The sequence below is a fragment of the Neolamprologus brichardi genome, chromosome 8 (genome assembly GCF_056152115.1).
Source record: "Neolamprologus brichardi isolate AB-2024 chromosome 8, ASM5615211v1, whole genome shotgun sequence".
Taxonomy (NCBI): Eukaryota; Metazoa; Chordata; class Actinopteri; order Cichliformes; family Cichlidae; genus Neolamprologus; species Neolamprologus brichardi.
In genome coordinates, this window is record NC_142111.1 from 15039608 (window position 1) to 15061236 (window position 21629).

The 21629-nt window shown below is 40.8% G+C and overlaps 3 protein-coding genes and 1 non-coding gene across 5 annotated transcripts; 2 read left to right on the forward strand and 2 right to left on the reverse strand.

Moving 5' to 3' along the window:
• Positions 1-426: 426 nt before the first annotated feature.
• fkbp10b (FKBP prolyl isomerase 10b) lies at positions 427-6265 on the forward strand. The gene is made up of 10 exons (XM_087844667.1): positions 427-838; positions 1087-1232; positions 2408-2597; positions 2815-2960; positions 3341-3530; positions 3668-3813; positions 4115-4304; positions 4415-4557; positions 4660-4823; positions 5801-6265. The coding sequence occupies exons 1-10, from the start codon at positions 642-644 to the stop codon at positions 5993-5995; spliced, it is 1707 nt and encodes a 568-aa protein (XP_087700793.1). The 5' UTR covers positions 427-641; the 3' UTR covers positions 5996-6265.
• Positions 5802-13506, reverse strand: LOC102781655 (7-methylguanosine phosphate-specific 5'-nucleotidase-like). 2 transcript variants are annotated; one of them, XM_087844670.1, is made up of 10 exons: positions 13326-13506; positions 11648-11722; positions 11315-11413; positions 10671-10740; positions 10510-10556; positions 10317-10402; positions 10078-10167; positions 9529-9691; positions 8064-8264; positions 5802-7978 (listed from the first exon to the last, which is right to left on the reverse strand). In XM_087844670.1, the coding sequence occupies exons 1-10, from the start codon at positions 13326-13328 to the stop codon at positions 7859-7861; spliced, it is 954 nt and encodes a 317-aa protein (XP_087700796.1). In that variant the 5' UTR covers positions 13329-13506; the 3' UTR covers positions 5802-7858. The 2 variants fall into 2 exon arrangements, with proteins under 2 accessions (XP_087700796.1, XP_087700797.1); XM_087844671.1 differs by lacking the exon at positions 13326-13506 and adding an exon at positions 12993-13180.
• Positions 13507-15675: 2169 nt separating this feature from the next.
• klhl11 (kelch-like family member 11) lies at positions 15676-20652 on the reverse strand. Its single transcript, XM_006791200.3, has 2 exons — positions 20040-20652; positions 15676-18358 (listed from the first exon to the last, which is right to left on the reverse strand). The coding sequence occupies exons 1-2, from the start codon at positions 20597-20599 to the stop codon at positions 16774-16776; spliced, it is 2145 nt and encodes a 714-aa protein (XP_006791263.2). The 5' UTR covers positions 20600-20652; the 3' UTR covers positions 15676-16773.
• Positions 18802-18884, forward strand: trnal-cag (transfer RNA leucine (anticodon CAG)). Its single transcript has one exon. It is a non-coding gene; the product is annotated as a tRNA-Leu (tRNA).
• Positions 20653-21629: the final 977 nt, after the last annotated feature.

The window sequence follows — 21629 nt, forward strand, 5'->3', positions numbered from 1 at the left end:
AAAATAAAAAGCAAACGTTACATTTTCAGGTATCCAGACGCACTGACAGACTTCAAAGTGGTTATATGGTGAAAAGATGACATTTTGTGCATTAGAGATGATGTTTAAGCAAAGGCCAGAATGAGGAAATTTAGAACAATTTTCAAAGCCTGTGTCTGGTTAAATTATAAACCAATGTGAGGAAAAAACATTCAGTGGGTAGCGACTGGAGTGATTTGTATTTCAAAAAGCACGTGATGACCGGGGACTTGTGTACTGTTATGTTTATCATTACTGTTTTTTACTTTGTGTTTTTCCCAGTAAAACGCAGTTACCTCTATTATAAGGCTACATCTTATTTTGAAGGAGTTCATGTTTTTCTTTTCTTTTCTTATTGTGGTAAGTTTGACGGAGGGGCTTGCCTCTCCCAGCTCCCACATTCCTTCCACCATGGTAAGAAAAAAGTTTGTACAGCGAGCTGGAGGTTGTCCACGTTTACAGCATTCAGACACCGCTGCCCAGCTCCACATCTGCAGCCCGGCCCCTCTGCGCTGTGAAGAGCGCACTCCAACGCAGGGCTTAAACTGATTTATGTTTTATGTTTTTAATTTTTATTTTTTGGTGTTTTTATTTGAAATCCATTTTAAGTTATTCTGCAAACAATGTTTTCTTTTTGCATTGCCTTTTTCCTTCTCATCTCCGGCTCTTTCGTGGAGTGTAACCCCAGTCCTGTGCTTGGAGATGTAGTCGTGGACAGATACTTCATCCCCAAAGACTGCGCCAGAGAAGTGAAAAGCGGAGATTACGTCCGCTATCACTATAACGCAACATTTATCGATGGAAAAACTTTTGATTCGAGGTGAGTCGGTCCACATTACGCTATAATTTACGTTTTTACTTCATTGTCGGCTGCAGAGGCCCTAAAGAATCCCCAAAATGCAAAGGCTGACTGTAGCAGCAAAATAATGTCAAAAATACCGAGATAATGATTTACAAGTTCAAGCAAGTTTGCAGATTCCGTTAATGAGGCTCTACATGCACATTCCGCAGAGGCAGCCCTCTCCGAGTTCTTGACCCACTTGTGACGTTCCTTTGTTTCCTTCACAGCCATCAGAAAGGAGCAGCTAAAGTCGGTCTGATCGGGGAGGGTCGGCTCATTGCGGGGATGGACAAAGGTCTGCAGGGCATGTGTGTGAATGAGCGCAGGAAAATCACCGTCCCGCCACAGCTGGCCTATGGAAACACCGGTGCAGGTGAGTGCAGAGGTCATGTGTCAAAATTATTAGGCACTAATTTTCAAAGGACGTTTTTATCAATAGATCATTAATACCCATTGTAGACTTGTACAGTGCAAAAATGCCCCAACTCAACTCAATGCAACCCACAGCAGACAGGGGTAGACACATACAATAATTTGGAGTGCAATATGGCTGTGGGATGATTAAAGAGTTTGCAGCTGTGAATCTAGAGAAAACAATGTACTGCATAGATGATAATTTTTGGGCTTGTTTAATTAGATCTTTTTAAAATGATTTTATAGCACACAAGAGAGTTTCCACTCTAACCAACAGCTCATATCCAGGATTTTAACTTGGTTCCGTAGCAGCTACTTTGTGGCTTTTCTGTTTTAGAGTGTGCATAAATAGCCTATAGTTTTCCTGGCTACCCTAGGTGGGCTGTTTGATGTCATGCGTATGTGATTCAAATCTACAAACAAACTTGTGTAATCACATTTCACAAACTGGCAGTTGTCCAGCATAGAAATGCTTTCTGGTTTCTGTAGACAGGCCTGTTGCTTCTTTAGCAGGCTTACTAACTTTCCCCCCTTAAAGACACTATTTGGCAACCCATTGTACCATTATATAGTTTCTGTGTTTATTTGTTTTGGTTTTTAAGGGTGGTTGCATAGGCAGAGACCACTCTCACTAACATTTTGAACTAGGGCCAGGAGAGGGTTATTCCTAGTAGGCTTTCAAGGGGTAAAGAGTTAAGGTGGCTTCACTGTTCTGGAGGTGGATCGGCTGCAGAGGCCCTAAAAATAATAATAAAATAAAATAAAAAATGCAAAGGCTTGCTGTAGCAGCAAAATGACATTTAGAAAAGTCAAAAATAACAGCTTGAGGGTCATACAACACTTGATAATAATACCATCATCAAGTGTTGAAATGCAAACTTAATGGCACTCAAAATGTATCTAAACAAGAGTTATTCTTCTGTATTTGTAGTCGTTAAAGTGCCGGAAACTAAATTACCAACATCCCATTTCAACTGTAATGTATCACTTACGGAAATGCATGTAAAATCAATGCTTGTGTGGATTTTGGAGCACAGTGTGAAAGCCTTAGTGACCATAAGTTATTTGTTTGTTTTGCTTCCACCCATATCTGTCTGCAGCTTCCACCTAACTGTCATCCAACCTTATTTTCAGGTGACGTTGTTCCTCCAGACGCCACCCTCGTATTTGACATCCACCTGCTGGATCTGTGGAACACGGCCGACCTGGTTGTAACCACAACCATCACCACTCCGAAAGACTGCAAGCGCTCCGTGATGCGTACTGACTTTGTGCGTTACCATTTCAACGGCACTCTGCTCGACGGCACCGTCTTTGACTCCAGGTGAATTCTGATTTTGGTGACTGTTTTCTGAAGAAGATAAGATGTTTATTGACTCTTTCTTCAATGAATGGGACCAATATTTTAAGGCAATTTTATCTCTAAGTCATCAAATCTTTAATCCAAATCACAACTCTAATTTGTCTGTACTGTGTCATCCAGGTATGTTGTCTGTGTGAAGTTGTGTGTTTGACTTTGCGCTTGTATGAGCCCCACGCAGCTACACCAGGAAACAGACACACAACTCCCTAGTAGGTGAGGGTTGGATGATCAAGGGCATGGATGAGGGCCTGTTGGGCATGTGTGTGGGAGAGATCAGAAAAATCGTCATCCCGCCGTTCAAAGCCTACGGAGAAAAGGGATCGGGTGAGGAACTCCGAATTTTATAAAGAGATTGAAATGTTGATTCAACAAGGGACCAATTGTGGCTGATCAATGTATTTGTGAAGGGAAATCCTTTTTACAAACAGAATAAGTCAAATAATTGAGACGGTAACATTAAAGCCGAGGTAGGCAACGTGATTTTGATGCTTAAGGATGCTGCAAAATACTCTGTGAAACCAGAAGTTCAAAGTTTTTTGTGGTGTATCACAAACCTTTTTCTTCTTTCTAAGCTGTTTGCAGTTTTGAATAAATCAAAGATGAATAAAAAGTTTCACCCAAATGAAACTCTTCTATATCCAACCACTTGCATGTTGCAACTAGTAGATGCGACATTCAAAATTCTCCACTTTTCTGTCTGCCAGGTAACGAGATTCCCCCTCAGGCGACTCTGGTGTTCGACGTCCTGCTGGTGGACATCCACAACCCAAAGGATAACATCACTGTTGAGAACCAGGTGGTGCCGGAGTCATGCACTCGCAGGTCCGTGGTCGGAGATTACATTCGGTACCACTATAACGGCACCTTCCTGAATGGAGTCACCTTTGATACCAGGTCAGCTCATGCTCTGCTGATTTGGCTGCAGCTTAATTTTCATTTTATATGTGAAATAATACTGCTGTCACATCACTGCCAATACAGCTTAAGGTTTAAACATAAACTTGCATTTTTGGCCTTTTTATTGTCCCCAGTTACCAGAGGAACAGCACTTACAACACCTACATTGGGATGGGGTACGTAATAATGGGGATGGATCAGGGCCTGCTGGGACTCTGTATTGGGGAGAAGAGGAAGATCACTATTCCTCCACACCTGGCATATGGAGAGAACGGAGCAGGTGAGTCAGTGTAAAGTTTCCAAGCATCAGGGAAGTTCTCTCCTCCAGAAAATAAAACCAACTCAAACTGACAGAAATCTTATTATGTCTTAAGGGTGTCACAAATGTAAAATGGCAGTGTTAAGCTACTACATAATACCTAATAAATCCTATCCTGGCTTATATATAGATTATAGTACGACACAAAAACTAGACAACCATAACAAATCACATCAATGGCTCATGGACGGTCATAGTTGATGTGCGTTTTTTGTTAAATGAAACTAAATAAATAAATAAAACCTCTCTATGGTTTCACCAGGTGATGTGATCCCTCCTTCTGCTGTGCTCGTCTTTGACATCCACGTCATCGACTTCCACAACCCCAACGACACGGTGGCTGTCCAGGTCATCCACAGACCCGAAGTGTGTAACGAGACCACAGAAGTGAACGACCTCGTCCGCTACCACTACAACTGCTCCCTCATGGACGGCACGCTGCTCTTTTCCTCGTGGGTCGCACAAATACGCACATCCTCATCTCTTTTAAGAGCAATTCAAATTTTAGATCAGCATAAGTCATCATCTTTTTGTTTTGTCTCCTGACTGGCCTCGTCCTCAGACACAACTACGGCAGCCTTCAGGACGTCGTCCTGGGCTCAGACAAAGTGATCGACGGGCTGGATCAGGGCCTGCAGGGCATGTGTGTGGGAGAGAGGAGGGTGATAACGGTGCCACCTCACCTTGGCCATGGGGAAAGGGGAGGTGAGATTTCTGCTGTATGACCGATGCTTGTTTATGGCCACAGCACCAGTAAAAGTTGCCATCTTACAGATGTTGACAGTTGTGTTTTTAACTTTCTGCCAGCTGCTGGTGTGCCGAGCAGCGCCGTGTTGGTCTTTGACATAGAGCTGCTGAGCTTTGAGAAGGGCGTGCCGCCTGGTTACCTGTTTGTGTGGCTGGAGGACACTCCTACAGACCTGTTTGAAGCCTTGGACATAAACAAGAATGCAGAGGTGCCACAGGAGGAGGTACGTAGACAACTGTCATTTCACATAGTAGGATTTAAAAAAAGGCAGTGAGGAAAAGCAACATCAGTAGTCCAAGTAACCGTTGGATTTTTTTAAATATGTCTACTGACATCATGTCTGTGTTCCTCCTTTATAATCACATTATTATTTAACATTAGTTTAATTCATGCTTGTCAACTCTGTTCTGTTTTTTTTTAGTCTGAACACGATATGATAAGTATTTACTGAATTTTCTTTACGCAAACTACAGTTTTGTGGAAAAGTATTTGACCCCCTTAGTGATTTCTTAGTTTTTTGCATAATTCTCACACTAACATGTTTGAGATCTATCAAACAAATTTTAGCATTATACAAAGACGTCCCAAGTAAATAGAAAATGCCGTTTTTAAAAGTTGAACTTATTTATTAAGGGGGAAAATGTCCAAATCTACCTGATCCTAATGAAAAAACAATTTCCTAAACCTAATAACTGTTTTTTCCGCCCCCGACTGCATGGACTGGCACACCTCTGTATATGGCAAGATGCAAGCAAGCCAGTTTAGCCTGCACTTACTAGGCTGTATAAGCCTGCATTTCTGTTTCCCACACTATACAATTAGCTACTGTTAATGTTTTATGTATCAAAATACTGATTCTTGTACTTTGTAAGATTTATTTTATTTTTTTCTTGTGAAATTGTGATTTTTCTTAACGATAAGCGACGACACACAAAAATTGAAGAGGAAAAAGTAGCATATCTCACTGAAATGTACCCAACTTACTTTACTGCCATCTGGAGGTGAGACTAAGAACAACACTGATTTTTTTTAAATTGTAATTTTAAATAATTATTTATTTTTGATATTGTTTTCTTGACACAGAAGTTGATATGAATTTAAAAAGCACATAGTGAAACAAGGGTTCTTCTTTGGCGTTAGAACAGGCGAGTGAACTGTGACTAATTTGTGACTGATGGTTCTCGATCTCTGTAACTTTAGTTTGCGGAGTTCATCAAGCTGCAGGTGGCAGAGGGCAAAGGTCGCATAAAGCCCGGGCTGACCATGGAGCAGGTGGTCACCGACATGTTCCAAAACCAGGACCGAAATAAAGACGGCGTGATCACAGCCAACGAACTGAAACTTAAAGTGGATGAGGACAAAGAGCGGGAACAGGCAAGGCACGAGGAGTTGTGATGAGGACAAAAGTGTTTGGTTCTCTCTCAGGGATAAACCTCCAACACAGTACAAAAAAAACGCAACAACCAAGAAACAGGCAACAAGAGACTTTTTTCCCCACACAGAGTCATGGTTTAGTGGTTTCAAGTTTTGAAATGACAAAAAAGAAGTGCAGAAGATCTTTTACGCTATCATTTTATGTGTGTGTTTTACAATTGTCTGTTTGATTGCTGTAAACAAACAAGCACCTTTATTTGTCCCTGAACACCACATTCATTAAAATGTTTGTAGAAAAAACATTTTCTTTTTTCTTACAATCTGTTGTTTCTTTCCTCACTGTGATCTCGCATCTCTGCTTTCTGCACCAGATAATAGATGTAACTTTAATGGGAATCTTTGAAACAGACAAGAAAACAGTAAAAACGTTGTTTGAAAAGCACCAGCATACGTGTTAAGACTAAAATGCACCGATTTAGTTTCAATTTCTTGCAAACTAATGTTAACAATTTAAAAATATATATTAATAAAGGCGTTATTACACACCTCTAATAGAAAGAAATGCAATCAGGACTGATTCACAACATAAAACTGCATTTGTTATTATTAGACTTACAGGGTCTTATTATTGCTTTATGATAGTTAATAAGCATAGAAAATCAAGAGGAAATCCTTTTTGTCTTTGGATTTAAGAAAAAAAATATACAGTACATTTAAATATAAACGCTTGCTAGTCCATGCACATCTTCATATCTTTGAGCACGATATGTTTGAGAAAGCTCAACAAGCTTACTGCATTTAACATACAGCAACAGCCCGCTGTGAAGTACTACCATAGCATAGCAGGTCCACTGTCACAGATCCAAAACGTTTAAAACACAGAGGTAAAAGGCTGATCGCTGCACTGCCATAGCAGCATGCTATGAAGAAACTCATGTGCACAGTATGTTTAGACTTGAACTTCAAGTACTCACAGCGTACACAAAGGTAACACGCAGTACACATAAAACACAGCTTCTTCCTAAAAAAAACAAATAAATCACAGGGTAATTATTAGGATTGAAAAACAGGCCGCCTGGACTTATTTTGTAACTTTAGATGTAAAATTTAAAAAAAAAAAAATTCTCATCTTTCAGGAATCATTTGAATTTTCTATATCCCAATTTTCTGTATCCCAACATGACTGAGGAATTGCGGTAATGTGAAGTTTGTCTGTGTTCAGAACAAATATCCCAGTGAAATCTGTATTCTCGTCTTTCTGGCACAGTCTGAATTTTGTCTCTAGCACAAATGTTTACAAAGTTACAGTCATTTAAAGAACACTTGTAAAATGGGCTGGCAGGCTAATGGTTCAGACTGATTTTTCTTTTTGTTGTTGTTTTTACCTGCAGGGCAGCCTGCAAATAAAAACAGGATGTGCTGATAAAGCGGATCGTTTGGATCCTGTGGGTTATGGAGTTAGCACCTCAGTGGATTGGGATCTTGGGTGTTTGTAGGCTTGGTTCTTGAGTGGAGTGTTTAGTGGAGTGCATAGTCCTGCTCTGAGAATGTAGAGTCCTGTGTTATCAACTTCACCTGTCTGTGGTTTTAATGTTCTGGCAGCTCGGTGATTTATGCTGAGGTAACACGTGGCCAGTTAGATGCAACACTAGAAAACAGTTTGAATCAGAGCCCAGTTCGTGCCTGTGAAACCAGAATGGTACGTTTTTAAACATCTGCACCGCGTTACATTGAACACAGGTCCAGAGTGTGATTTGATGTTCAAATATTCAGTCATGAGGTCAGTGAGGCTGTGAGATTGTCCAGCATGCGACAGCGTGAATGCAGTAAATGAGGTAATCCGTGCATTTTTGTGATGTCAAGTCTGGATCCTTCTGGTGCGTCTTACTTGTTGTCTCTCGACGAGGTAATGTACCTGAGAATGGCGTTTGGAACGTCCATCGTCTCGTCCTTCACCAGGACGATGTCAAAAGAGTTGACGTAAGACTCCTTCCTCTCCTCCACCTGAAACACCAAACAGACAAGTGAGCTTTTAAAACTGATCCGTGTCAAAGTAACAAATCCCAGGACAGCACTACACCGGTCTGACCTGGTCGTTGAGGAAGCCAACGGTGAGGACGTTCTGGGGCTCAGAGACCCCGTCAGCCATGGTCAGATCTCCCAGTGAGTCTCCTAGCAGCAGCACGTTGGGTCGACCCTGCAGCTCTCTGAGGCCGGCTGCATGTGACAGAGCGCCTTCTCTCTTGTTAAAGGTGTGAATCAGTTGACCTTTAAAGGCTTGCAGCACCCCCTTAATAGCAAGAAATGCTGCGTTACAATAAGGTAAGTAAGCTATCACACATCTATTCAAAAGACCAATACAACAAAGATGCATGACAACAGTTACAGAGGAAGGCTGTGAAATTAATAACTTGACCAGCCAGATAGACGACCACCTTGCAAGTGTGAATTTGGACTTTTATAAAGGTATGAAATGTGCTAAAAATGCAAAACAAGAGAATTATTGTAAATTATTGTACAACTGTAGTTTGCTTAATTGCACAGCACTGGCTGGATCCAACTTCAGCAAGCATTTAGCAAAAGGCAGAGTGAAACTTGAACATGCTGGACACATACAGATAACCATTCATATATTCATGCCTCCTCGTATTCAAAACTCCCTATGACCTAACATGAAACAACAGCACTCTGACAGAACATGCCAACTATAATAAATCAATACAATAAATAGATTTACTCCCCATTTCTGGACTAAATGTACTGACTACACGTAACAGTTGAGAAATGTGACACGTTTTTCAGTAAAAAGTAAGAAACACAGTAGAAAGGATCCTTTCTAAAAAGCTGTAACAGTTTCTTTCTTTGTAAGGAAAATTTGTACCAAAAAAACAAAACAAAAACTGACAATTCCTTTCAAAAAACTACGTGGCAGGTGGTTCAACTAACCAGGTGTGTATTGTCACACCTCTCAAACGTATCCAATTGCAAACTTACTTGCCAGTAATTCCTCGTGGGATGCTGGTTAGTCTAAACTGACTGGTTTGGCGAGAAGCTTAAAGCTTTTAAACCTGGCAAAATGATTATTTTTTTAAAGCTTGTGATCCAGGCTTTTACATCCATTGTACTGAACCAGTCAATCAAACTACGTGCAGTTCAAGGTGTTTCACAGACGACTGACAGACTGATGATGAGACTTTACAAGATGTGACAGAAGTCAGCTAATGTGCAAAAATAAGCAATTATAAGAGCATAGATTTAAGAAAATGTGAATAATAAATCTTATATTTCCTGCAAGCCTATTTATGCATGGTGATTAATGTTTATTAGAGAAGTTAAAAGGAAAACAATGTGCGTAAAAAGTTTTTGTTAAATATAAAGACAAGTTTGTTCTTCTCAGTTAGCCGCGAATCATGTTTTGCGTTAAAAAAAAAAACATGGACTTGTGCACTAATATGTATGTAATATATTAGTAATTATATGATGTAAAATTACAAATGTATACAGTCATGTCCATCACATGACATGTGTGTGAGGCTGAGTGTGGTTAAACTCACAGTGTGGTCAAAGTCCATGTAGTTGGAGATGATGTGGACATTTGGATGGAAGACGTGGTTCTGTCGAATCACCTCCTCCAAGACATCACCGACCCCGGCGGAGAGGATCAGCAGAGGGACCTGGTGCTCAGCCAGATGGTCGAAAAATACTTTGTACCCTTCCCTTAAGACAGAAACACACCAAACATGACTAAATTAGACCATGAAACATGAAGAAACACCACAGAGGTTCAACAGAAATGGTTCATATAATCTTTACAGTGTTAAACATTGCTTTTGAAAGTATCTGAAACCCAAACACAGCTGATGTTACTGGTTCCCACCTCATTTTTAATAAGTATTTTCGCCTCTAAATGAATGTTTTCATTGCAGAGCAGCTGTAATGTATTAGCTTTGTTGTGACAGTGTAATAAATTGATTTGTATAGACATCACCTGCCTCGAAGAATATTTTAAATGACAAAAAGCTTCATAACTGTAAACAGAGCTGTAACTGTAAACACATTCTTCTCTGTATAAATCAGCTCTGTGTAATTTGAGCTGTGCGTACCTGAGCATGGCGCTGGATTCCTTCACAGCCCGGGCCAGCGTGTCTTTTCTGATCTTCTGCTGAATCAGCAGCTCGTGGACTTTTGTCCACCTTTAGAGAGCAGATTAAATACAAGATATCAACCATTTAACAACATACATCAGTGTGTATATAAATTACAGTTCACTGTATATTATTCAGTATGCTCTGAAGAGGCACTGGAATCAAATGAGTTAATATCTGACACGTTTATTTCTTACCACTCAACCATGAGAGGAAGTTTCTCCTCAGCACTCCGGCTAGCATCGATCTCTATGGGATAATAAGTGTTTAACAGCTCCCTCATCTACAGCAGAACAACAACAGAACACTCATTAATATTATATCCTATCCATATGGCAACAAACACAGTTAAAGTTAACACATTAGCCCATGTGTTTGTAAAGCTCTTACCTTTTTAGTGCAGTCTTCATTAATCAGCAGTCGGTTATCCAAGATGTCTAAAAAGAAGACAAACAAAAACCACACAGGTAAAACTTGCATTATCCATCCAGTAATTTGTATATACATACTGGAATACATCATGGGAACACTTTCAGTGTCTTTGTGCTCACTGTGAGTGGTGGGAACTCTCTTGCTGTTGTGAGCGAATCTGGTCAGTGTCATGTCAAAGTCTGAGATTACCTGTGAAAACAGCAGACACATAAATATACAGTTAGAGTAGCTCCATGTGCTTTTAGGGAATCACTGTAATTCTACCTCTGTACACCATCATACACGATTTTAAAACCAAACAATTAAGATTTGATTGAAGTGCAGACCTTCAGCTTTTAGGTATTGCATTAAGTGTTTAGGATTTACAGCTTAGACAGAATTCCCCATTTTCAGAGGATCAGTAGTAATTGGACAATTGGCAGGTAAGCAGCTTCATGGCCAGGTGAGACCTGTTCCCTCATTATTAAAGGATCTCGAGTTGATTCCAAGTGTTGAACCAAAATCAACCTATGAGTGGGATCGCAAAAACTTTAGAAGTCTACAATCTGGTACCTTCACTTTTTAAGAAAAACTTCATAACATCTCACTAAGTCAAGAACACTTACAGCATCGTGCAAAAGTCTATGATTTTAGCAGTGAAGGCTTTTCGATCCTGTAAGACTCTTGTAGTGAGTTTGCAATCTTCACATAAGAAATCAAAACTCTTCAAATGAGCATTTACAAACGAGTGTTTGTGTGTATAACCTGCACTCAGCGCACTTACCTGCAGGTTTCCTGCACCTGCTCGCTGCATGCAGTGGATCGTTTCCTCCACTCTGCTGCGTTCCCTCATCAGCACCGAGCACTTGGCCAGCTCCGGGATCTGAACAGAAAAGATTCTGGACTTACAATTTACACTCACTATAAATTAAGCTTCTTTTATTTTGCAATGCAGACCCATTTCTACACTGAGGCATTACTCTTTAGTTCAGTGAAAAGCCAACACCCACACACAGGAGGTTATTTATGGTTAAAAAAACAAAAAAAAAGAAAACTATTTACTTTGCTCCGTATAATTTCAGCCATCACATGGTCATTTTCAGAGGAGCTTCCTCACCTCAGTTTTCGTCAGCTGGTGCCAAATTGCCAGAATGGTCCGCACTGGCGTATAGATCCAGGGAACGTGATATATCTGCAAGCAGAGCCATAAGAGGTTACTTTTACCTAAAACACCTAGTGAGTTACTTTGTTTATGGTTTTGGATAAGATACATTGTTTAATTTCTGGAGAAGTCAATCAGTTTATGGTGTACCCAGCGTAGTGGTAAAGACTACACGCCTTTGGAGGGGGAGTTGCAAGTTTGATTCCTGCAGTTTGATTCCTGCCTGGGGATGTCTGCATCCAGTAAGAACCACAGACATGAGTGAAAGAGATAAATATGAAAGATATTGAAGAGGTAAAACACACATGCTATGGCAAGGGGGAGCCAGGATGACAGATATGATCACCCACTGATGAGAGAAAACTACAATTTTCAAAAGTTTTTTTTAGGCCCAACTTCATAGATAGTATATAAGATACAAGAACTTCAAGCCAATAGGATCGCTTCACTCCACCAGTATATACGGAGTGTTGTTTGGAGAAGTGTAGTGGTATGATAACGAAGAGTTACAAGTATCTGGGGATCCCACAGACGAAAGCTGCAACCACTAAGTACCTGCAGAGGGTCATCAGGTATGCTGCTAGGATAATAAGCTGGCCAAAGGAGGAGAGTAGAAGCCAGTGAAATCATGACCCAGAAGGTCCTGACCATCCATGCATGGTATCACCCCAAGTTGAGCACAGTGGACGGTGTATATATCTCAGACAATTAAGAGTAAGGAAACAGGTCATTTGTTCCATGGGAGTAGCCTTGCAAGGTTAATTTGTTTTGACCACATGGTACCGCTTTCGATATTTTATACTTGACATGAATTATCAGACACCTTCAGGGCTACAGGGTCCCAGAAACTGAAAAAATGTAGTTACATTTATTTAGCGAAATTGATTTCTGAGTAAAAGTTGAATTTATATAGCATTTTGTTCATTTTTAGGACTAACAATTTCATGTTTTAAATTATTCTGCATGCCTCATTTTGTACTATGGTGAATTGTCACTAGTTATCTTTAGCAATATGAGGATTTTCATTAGTGTGTGTACTCAAATTGCTTGATTTCTTTTTTCATACTTTAACTAGGCAATACTCAGATTTGTTTTAATTGTATCTGTCCCAAATTACAGATCCTCCTAAATACTGAATGAATCTTTTATCATTAATTGTGAGATTCAAGATTATGTTCAAGATTAAGCATGCTCTCAGATTTAAACAAACAAACAAACATGCTGAAAGTCAGTCCAAGGTAAAGTGTTTGATATGTGAAGCAAAAATTTCACAGCAGTTTAAACTGCTGGACCATACTACCTTTAGACAAAACCGAGATGATGGAGGAGGAAATGTGAGGTGGAAACTCCTGTTTTCCTTTCAAGCAGCTCATACACCTTATGCACCTATTTTCTTTCAAAATAAAAGCATAAATTGGGCCTATTATTGGTTTCCAAACTGCACTTTAGTCTGTGGTTACAGCTCATAACCAGCCTGCTGACAATGCCGTACAAATATGAGCTGCATCTGAATGAATAGACTTCTTTTATGCTGCCAGAAAAAACATGTTATCATAACACAACCGGTTAAACTTTAACAGCCGATTCAGCGACTACCGACGCGATTACGTAACCGCTGACAGTTACAACTTACCATCTTCTCACGGAGAGCTCAGGCGTCAGCGACGTTTTATCGACTATTCAGAGGGACCGTTAAGAGCACATTGTGTTAAAAACGTCTGAATATCTATGTGAAAATATTTCAAAATCAAATTATATGCAGTTTACACTCCGCTGCTGCTTTCAATTGTTTACATTTCTGCTTGTCACAGACATAGAGCTCCCCCGCGTCTACGCCACACTAACAATGGTTCCGACATGCGTTTGTTCCTACTTGATGGTGAGGATATACTGAGGGAGATGTCACAGTAGTAGAATTTCACTAGACGAATATCGAGGCCAAGTTATTAATGGTAGAGATACTGTGACGATAGAAGAAAAAATCTTTATATTTTGCTAGGAAAATGGGAAACATATTAGCGGTTTATTTACTGAACCATCTGCTAACGCTCATGGAAATACAGTATATAAGGCAAAAAAAGTAAGAAAATAAAATAAATAAAATGGTATGACCGCCTTTATTCTTCTACACCCCTCCTCTTCTCTTTATATCTGCTTCCTCTGGGTTCTGTACTGAGAAAGCACGGTATTCCTTTCCACTTTTATGCTGATGACTGTCAGATCTATGTCCCTCTAAAGAAAAAAGGCAGATACCTTACACAGCCATTACTTCAGTGTCTCGATGACATTAAGGCTTGGATGTCTGTTAACTTTTTAAGATTCAATGATAAAAAGACAGAGGTGATGGTTTTTGGTAGCCCCACTGAGACCCCCAATGTGTATGTAGATTCCCTGGCACAGTATGTTAAGCCAACTGTCACAAACCTGGGGGTCAAAGTGGACTGTGATCTGAAGTTTGATAATCAGATAAAAGCAGTGGTAAAATCTAGCTTCTTTCACCTCAGGCAGCTGGCAAAAATAAAGCCAATTCTTTCACGGCAGCACTTTGAGACAGTGATCCACGCCTTTGTTAGCACTCGGCTGGATTACTGTAATGCACTTTATATTGGCGTCAGCGCGTCATATATTAGTCATCTACAGAGGGTGCAAAATGCCGCAGCTCGTCTTTTAACTGGCACTCGAAAGTTTGAGCACATTTCCCCTGTTTTAGCTTCACTTCACTGGCTGCCTATTTCTTTTAGGATTCATTTTAAAATTCTTTTATTTGCTTTTAAAGCTCTCCATGGCCTAGCCCCATCTTATCTCTCTGAGCTGCTACAGCCTTATACACCCACCCGCTCTCTCAGGTCAGCTGATCAGCTGTTCCTGAAGATACCCAGGACTGGGCGTAAACTTAGAGGACATCGTGCTTTTGCTGTAGCAGCTCCAAAACTATGGAACGAGCTTCCTTTAGAGATCAGACAGGCCAGTTCTTTATCTGTTTTTAAGTCACTCTTGAAAACCCACCTCTTTACCCTGGCCTTTGACACCATGTGAGATGTTGGTTTTTTATTTTTATTTTTATTTTTTATTTTAGTTGTTTTTAGGTGATTCGATGCTGTTTTATCTTGTTTTTGTTTTAATATAGGGCTGTTTTAATTTTATGTTTTATGTGTTTTATTTATTTATTTTGCTGTTTTCTGTTATTCTATTGTTTTAACTTATTTTCTGTACAGCACTTTGTTCCTGTGCTGGGTATTTTAAAGTGCTTTATAAATAAAATTGGATTGGATTGGAAATGGAGACACAGCCTGAACTGTCTTAGTCAAGCTTTTCTGTAATTTCTTTAAGCAGACATCTGTTGTTTGCCAAGTTATCTGCTATGTGCTGACACATCATTGTTTCATCCACTGACTTAGGAACGTTTTTCATAGATCACAGATTCATGGATCAATACTAAGCATATAAAGCATTCCTCTGGAAATTGTCAGGTTCGAGAGCTGGACGGAAAAAGAGTAAAAAAAAATAAAAAATAAAAAATCAGCCAGCGGCCAGAGAAAATTTATTCTGAAAGACCTGAGAAGCAAAATATAAAGAAATGAGGGGTGCCTCAAGACTTTTGCTTTACATTTTAAAAAAGGTGCAAAATTCTACAATCAAAGTACTCACATTTGATCGCAGGGACTGGATATTAAGAGTTCCTGAAGTGTAAATATAGTTCACTTATAAGAAAAAATGACTTGAAAGTACATGACAAGTATTTGAGCACTCTTCCATATTTAGAACATTTGGAGATCTTCAGAATAAAAGTATGCTGTTTTTAGACATTTTACACAAGAGTGCACGACAGCTAAATGTGTCACTGAATGATTTTCTCTTTATTCACTACACCCAGCATGGTATGTTTGAGGGGGTCACTAAACTCAAAGGAACGTTCTTCAGAAGTAAAGCTAACATTCAAGGTCCTTTAATGCAGTAAGAACAATAAATCAATGGTGTCACTAAGGAACAGGTCTTATTTTTATTGGCACAGTGGGAAAATGATAACCATTCACAAAAATAACACATCGTCTTGCTGGTTTAGTGTATTAAGCACATTTAAAAATCTTTCCACAGTGCAATGTTCATATGTGCTTTCATTCACCGAGACAAAAACACTAAACAGATTCTGCCAGAAGCGTAAATGCAGAGCAAACACCAAACAAGTCCATTAAAACCCACAAACCAAACATTTTCACAAAGTTACTGCTGTCAGTGGCTGGATCTGTTAGCGGTTGTCCTTGCGATGTGAAATGGGAAAGCGTCGTATTTAAACACAAAATCAGATACTTGGATTATCATTGTGGTATTTAGTCCATCTTTCCAGAAATCGCATATATGAAATAGAGATTTTTGTTCTTTTGACCAGCTTAAAATAAATCACACACACACACATCCAAAGTCAAGCTGTCCCACAGCGTGTGCTTTTTGTCAACATTCAGTCCTTGCTACGAAATTGTGATTGTCTGTTTAGGCACAGAGTATACGATCATCACTATTCCAATGCATACTGTGCAAAAAAACCCCATCAATGACAACAACGGAAAGGAAAGCAAACAGTTAAAGCAGCTGATACTTCTTTTCTAAGTTAGCTATTTAATTAGTTTTTGTAATTCATGATTTCCTTCTAACATACATCACAATAAATAGACATCATTTACTTTGCCAAGTATGCTTCCTGACACAAAGTTTTCTCATGACATAGTTTTGTTGTTTTTGTTTTGCACACACAGGAAACATTGACATCCTTTATCTAAGATGCTAACAAAGGCCGCGGTTTAAAAAGCTGAGCTGTGATTTGTTTCGTAAACAAAACCAACAGCAGTCTTATTTGCTGGCACGATAAAAAGTAAGGCATGAGCTAAAAAAATGTAAGGCCAAAAATGATTAGACTCATAGCTTCCTTCACTGCAAACTCGCTTCAGGAAAAATGGCGCAAACATTTCACCTCAATTAAGGTAAAAATAAAATAAAATAAAATAACTGAAACAAAGTCTTGAGATAACAGCAGGGCATTTATCAGCAGATGAAGTGCTAATGACTTAAAGCAGAATATCTGATTCTTAACATTCAATCTGAGACTGCATTTGCCTCCGCAGGCTGAGGGTGCGCCGATGGAGCTGCTGCATCTGTTGCATGCGGTCTCGCTGGCGAGCCAGGTTGTGGGGGACGGGGTAACGCTGGGAGCCATAGAGGTACTGGTACGGGATGCGAACGTGGCAGGCCGCCGCACGGCAGCGTGGCTGGGGCAGGGGCGGCAGCAGCATCCAGCGCTTCCTCTTGGCGCAGTAACGGTAGGCCTCCTTGCGGTACTGCTTTTCTACGTGGTTGCTGTTCCTCCACCCGCCGATGATGAAGATGTCTTCACCCAGGTAGCAAATGGCAGCGCCCTCCAGGCTGAGGACCTCTGACGGGAGGCTGTCGAGAATGTCCTCTGAGATGTTTCTGCTTATTTTCTGCTGGGCAGCCTCATGTGTTACCGTGTAGTTCTTGGGGCAACAGGAAGCTGTGTGATAGAAGTTGCTGGATGCAACAGCCATTTGAAAACTACAATAGGTATCAATAAGCGGTAACGAGTCCACTTCCTGCCACTTGCGGCTTTCTGTATCGTAGCAGGTGGTCACCGTGCTCAGCCCATCATCGCTGTCTATATCTACGGGGGTCCTGGCCATGACGTACACATAGCGATCCTCCACGCTCACTGTTTTTACATCTCGCAGGATCTTTGGCGCTGGCTCCAGATTGAGCCACATGTCCTGCTCAGGTTCATAAATGGAGACATCCTTGAAACCTGGACTGAAGTTGCCATGGCCGCCGATGATGTAGAGTGTGTCTTTGATGCACGTGAGGCCAAACGAGTGCTTGCGTGTGGTCAGGCTGCTGACTGACTCCCAGCAATTAAGGTTGGGATTGTAGCGCTCCACCATCTTGGCGAAGCTGGGCTCCATTGAGCCCGCCACATAAAGGTGATTCTCGGTGACAGCAATAGCATGTCCATCGAGGTGGTTGTGGATGTGTGGCAAACTGACCCAGCGATCCTCAGCAACAAAGTAGCCCACACATTCGCTCAAATAATCTCCTCCTTCCGAAACACCACCCACTACCATGATCACATCCATGTTCTGACCGTATCGAGGCTGGATCGTCGCCTCGTAGGAGTCACCGAGATCTGAATCGGCCTTCTTGGGGCTCTCATAACGAACAGCGTGGACCTCGAGCGCACTGGACACCAGCTCCAGACAAGCCGCACTGTTTGCCACTAAGGGCTCCTTCCTCACGACACGCGTCAGGTAAGTAGGAGCGATCTGTGGCAGCCTTAAAAGTTTGAACAGGTCCTCAAAATGCTTCTCTCGCTCCTCTGGGTTGTGGTGAATCCATTTCACGATTGCCTCAAACAACTCCTGCTCAGACTCCACTGTGATTTCTGCATCACACAGCCAGTCTCGCACCAAGTGAAAGGGCAGTGTGAAGAATTCCTCGTTGTGAATGACTTTGTGAAAGTTTCTCCTGATCGTCTCGGCGGCTCTCTGAGCGAGCTGGTTCAGCGTGTACATGTGTGCAAGGCTGTGCACGGCTACGCAGTTGGACATGCTCAACTTCCTCATCAGGAACTCTCCGCAGAAGGTCTTCAGCTGCCCCAGCAGAAACCTGACAGAGTGAGATATCAAAGTTACAGCATATGAAAAATGTTATATTTCCTTGCTACATTAACTTATTATTAGTCTCTGGCTCTCTTCCACAATGTGTCTTTTATCCCTTCTTCCTCCCACCACCCCCCAACCGGTCGTGGCAGATAGCTGCCCGTTCCTGTTCTTCCTGCTAAAAAAGGGAATTTTTCCTTCCCACTGTCACCAAGTGCTTACTTAAAGAGGATCCTTTGATTGTTGTGGTTTTCTCTGTATTATTTTAGGCTCTTTACTTTACAATACAAAGCGCCTCGAGGCAATTGTTGTTATGATTTGGTATATAAATAAAAGTGAATTGAATTTCATTGAATTCATTAAAAAATACTGACTCTCTATGTAAAGTATTTTATGACGGTATAAAAATATTCTGAGGGTAAAAGCATTGAAGGAGAACAACTCTTGCGAGTCAGGATGGCCGAGCGGCCTAAGGTGCTGCGTTCAGGTCGCAGTCTCCTCTGGAGGCATGGGTTCAAATCCCACTCCTAACAAGCAAGTGTAACAATCAAAGATAATAGCTTAAGTTCTGACTTGTGATGGAAGCACTTAGAGTAGAAAGGTGTAGTCTAATTACTCAGCACTATTGGATCAAACCACACCTGCAACTTTAAACTCAAGCTTCATGCCTGTGCAGTTCTGTGAATGTATCTTCAATTATATTTTGTTAGACAGCAATATGACAACCTGCTCAAACAGCCTGGCTGAGACAGACTCCCAGGAAAAAATCAATACCATGATACACTGTTCTATTCAGCTGTCCAGTAAGCTATAACACAGTGCCAAGGAGCCACCATAAACCACATCAGGACCTTGAAACTGAAGCAGATAACAAAATTAAAAGTTAGTTTACAATGATGATTTTTGTAATCTGAAGGTTAATTTTTTTTTTCTTTTTTTCGTGGATATAATAGCTCTAATGAAGAGTAAATAATAATAGCAAAGATGTAACCACGCAAGCCGCCACACCCTTACAGGTCCATCGACATAGGAGTTGTCAACCATGCAACTTCTAAACACTTAACCCTGATAATAACAGTAATAATATGTCCACACCCGAAGGCCAAAAAACAGTGCAAGAGATTCTTGTGTGGACCACATCTACTATAAAGAGATAAGCTGGTTTCTTCCTTTTCCTCGTAATGAAACAGAATTTAATTTGGCATCTATTACTGAGCAAAATGCCCAAACACACATCCAGCTTCACGAGAAGTATTGTTACTAATTTGCTTGATCCTCTATTATAACAAACTTCTGTATATACCCGCTTATTGGTTGTACAAAACAAATTTAAATATATCAGTTTGATCCTTGTTTTGTTTTTTGTTTTATTTTTTAGGGAAATTTTCAAATCAATCCATCCATCCATTAATCTATTTTCTTTCGCTTTTCTAATTCAGGGTCGCAGTTTGTGGAGCCTATTAAAAGGCAAATAATCCTCAGATACTCATCTGTTGATGAGAACTGGGTCGTTGTTTGCCCCCTCACTGGACGTCAGTTTTTAATATGACCCTGCTAACTAATTCTTGTAATGACAGCATACAAAGTCACGCCACCTGGTGTGACTTACATACTTCCGCATATAAGCAAAGTGAAATCCACAATCTGATTCACCTGCGGAATAATTTAAAAATAAATGAATAAATCACCTGTCTGCAAGTTCCAACACTTCATGCACATTGGCAGTGGTCACCCTGACTTCTCCCGTGTACATGAACTGTACGACACTTTCCACAGTGTCTGTGTCGGGTCTCGTGCCCGAGCTCCACTCCTTTAGCTCCACTCGCCCGGATCGGGACTCTGAAAACTGTCCCGACAGCAGCAGCATGAAGTACTGCGACGCCGCGGATAAAACCGAGCGGTGCGCGGATACCGTCTGGACCCCGGGCACGGCTCCCGAGCTGAACACCAGAGTCACGTCGCAGAACAGCCCGGCTTTCCTCTGCTCGTTCTGCCGCCGGGAGAGCTCCGAGCAGTAGGCCGAACAGGTGAACTCCTCGGCCTCCTCAGGTTCGCCGTCACCTGTTAGCGCTCCCTGCACCGCCCCGCCGCTGGTGCTGTTGCTGCGGCCACGCTCCTCCGTATCTTCCGCTGCTGCTGCCATACCGCACGGGGTGATACTCGGAGGCAAATGACAGCTCCGAACTATCTTCGGGAATAACTCACAGGTGTACCCAACACATGTAAACAAGCATTCGGAGACTGACATGCATGCGAGGCGTTCAGAGACTTGGTGAGAAAACAGGAGCGCTCACTTCCGTCTTCAGGAATATTCCAAAGGTGCGGTGATTTTTAGCTGGCTGTCAGGGAGAGGTCCTCAGATTTAAGCTAACACATCCACATTGCTGACGCAAACAGTGCAATATGTGACGTATTTAATTGATGTGGCGTTATAACGTATTGAAGGGTCTTTATTTATTTTTATTTTTTCAAGAGAAGTTTACCTTTGTTTAAGGCTGTTGCGCGCATGCGTGTTGCCGGTTATCCGTCTGCCGATGATGTGCACTTTGGCATCTTGTGATGAGGTAACATCAGGTTCATAACTGTATAACGCTTTAAACTGGTAATAAGAATTCATGCCCGAGTTAGGCTATACATGGATGATAAAATAATAAAACTGAGTGTTTCAGCTTGAGTAACAACAAAACCAGATTTTTATAGTTAACGAGATGGTGGAAAAAACATTTTGGTTAACTAAAACTAGTCTTTGGGGTTGGGGATAACTGAATCGTTTCAGCGAACCTGGAAGAAATAAAGGCAAATAAAAATACAGAGAAATTTCCTCAGTTTAAGTATCTGTTTCTAAATTGTAGCACAACCTGCCTGATGGAAGTGTTTGAGATTTTGCAAAATCTTGCCTCTGACATATGCTCTCCATACACTAATAATTAAAAGGTCTAAAACTAACACTGAAACAAATAAAAACTAAATATTTTCAAACAACGAAAACTAATCTAAAATATGAAAATACACTCTGGAAACTAACTGACACTAAACTGAAATTAAATCTAAAAAGTCCAAATGAAAAAAAACAAACAAACCTACAGTCACTGCAGAAAAAACAAGTGTCTGTGCACACAAAAGTAAAATTGTGTCTTTTTTTCATTTAGTTGACCCAAGTCAGACAAACATATCTAATTAAACTAACAGAGTGAATTCTGTATGTGCCCCTCCCTTAAAAATAAAAGCCCACACAGTCTGCTTACTGAGAAAGTGTTATCGCCTCAAGGAAAAACTAA

Excerpts from the sequence above, each read along its gene's own strand:
- fkbp10b (XM_087844667.1), top strand. The coding sequence starts at position 642 with ATGTTTTCTTTTTGCATTGCCTTTTTCCTTCTCATCTCCGGCTCTTTC. Across the intron at positions 839-1,086 it reads GGAAAAACTTTTGATTCGAG|CCATCAGAAAGGAGCAGCTA; the intron begins GTGAGTCGGTCC and ends TTTCCTTCACAG. Across the intron at positions 2,598-2,814 it reads GGCACCGTCTTTGACTCCAG|CTACACCAGGAAACAGACAC; the intron begins GTGAATTCTGAT and ends AGCCCCACGCAG.
- LOC102781655 (XM_087844670.1), bottom strand. Across the intron at positions 10,741-11,314 it reads CAGGTGCAGGAAACCTGCAG|GTAATCTCAGACTTTGACAT; the intron begins GTAAGTGCGCTG and ends CTGTTTTCACAG. Across the intron at positions 10,557-10,670 it reads GAGAGTTCCCACCACTCACA|ACATCTTGGATAACCGACTG; the intron begins GTGAGCACAAAG and ends TCTTCTTTTTAG.
- klhl11 (XM_006791200.3), bottom strand. The coding sequence starts at position 20,599 with ATGTCAGTCTCCGAATGCTTGTTTACATGTGTTGGGTACACCTGTGAG. Across the intron at positions 18,359-20,039 it reads GTGTTGGAACTTGCAGACAG|GTTTCTGCTGGGGCAGCTGA; the intron begins GTGATTTATTCA and ends TCACTCTGTCAG.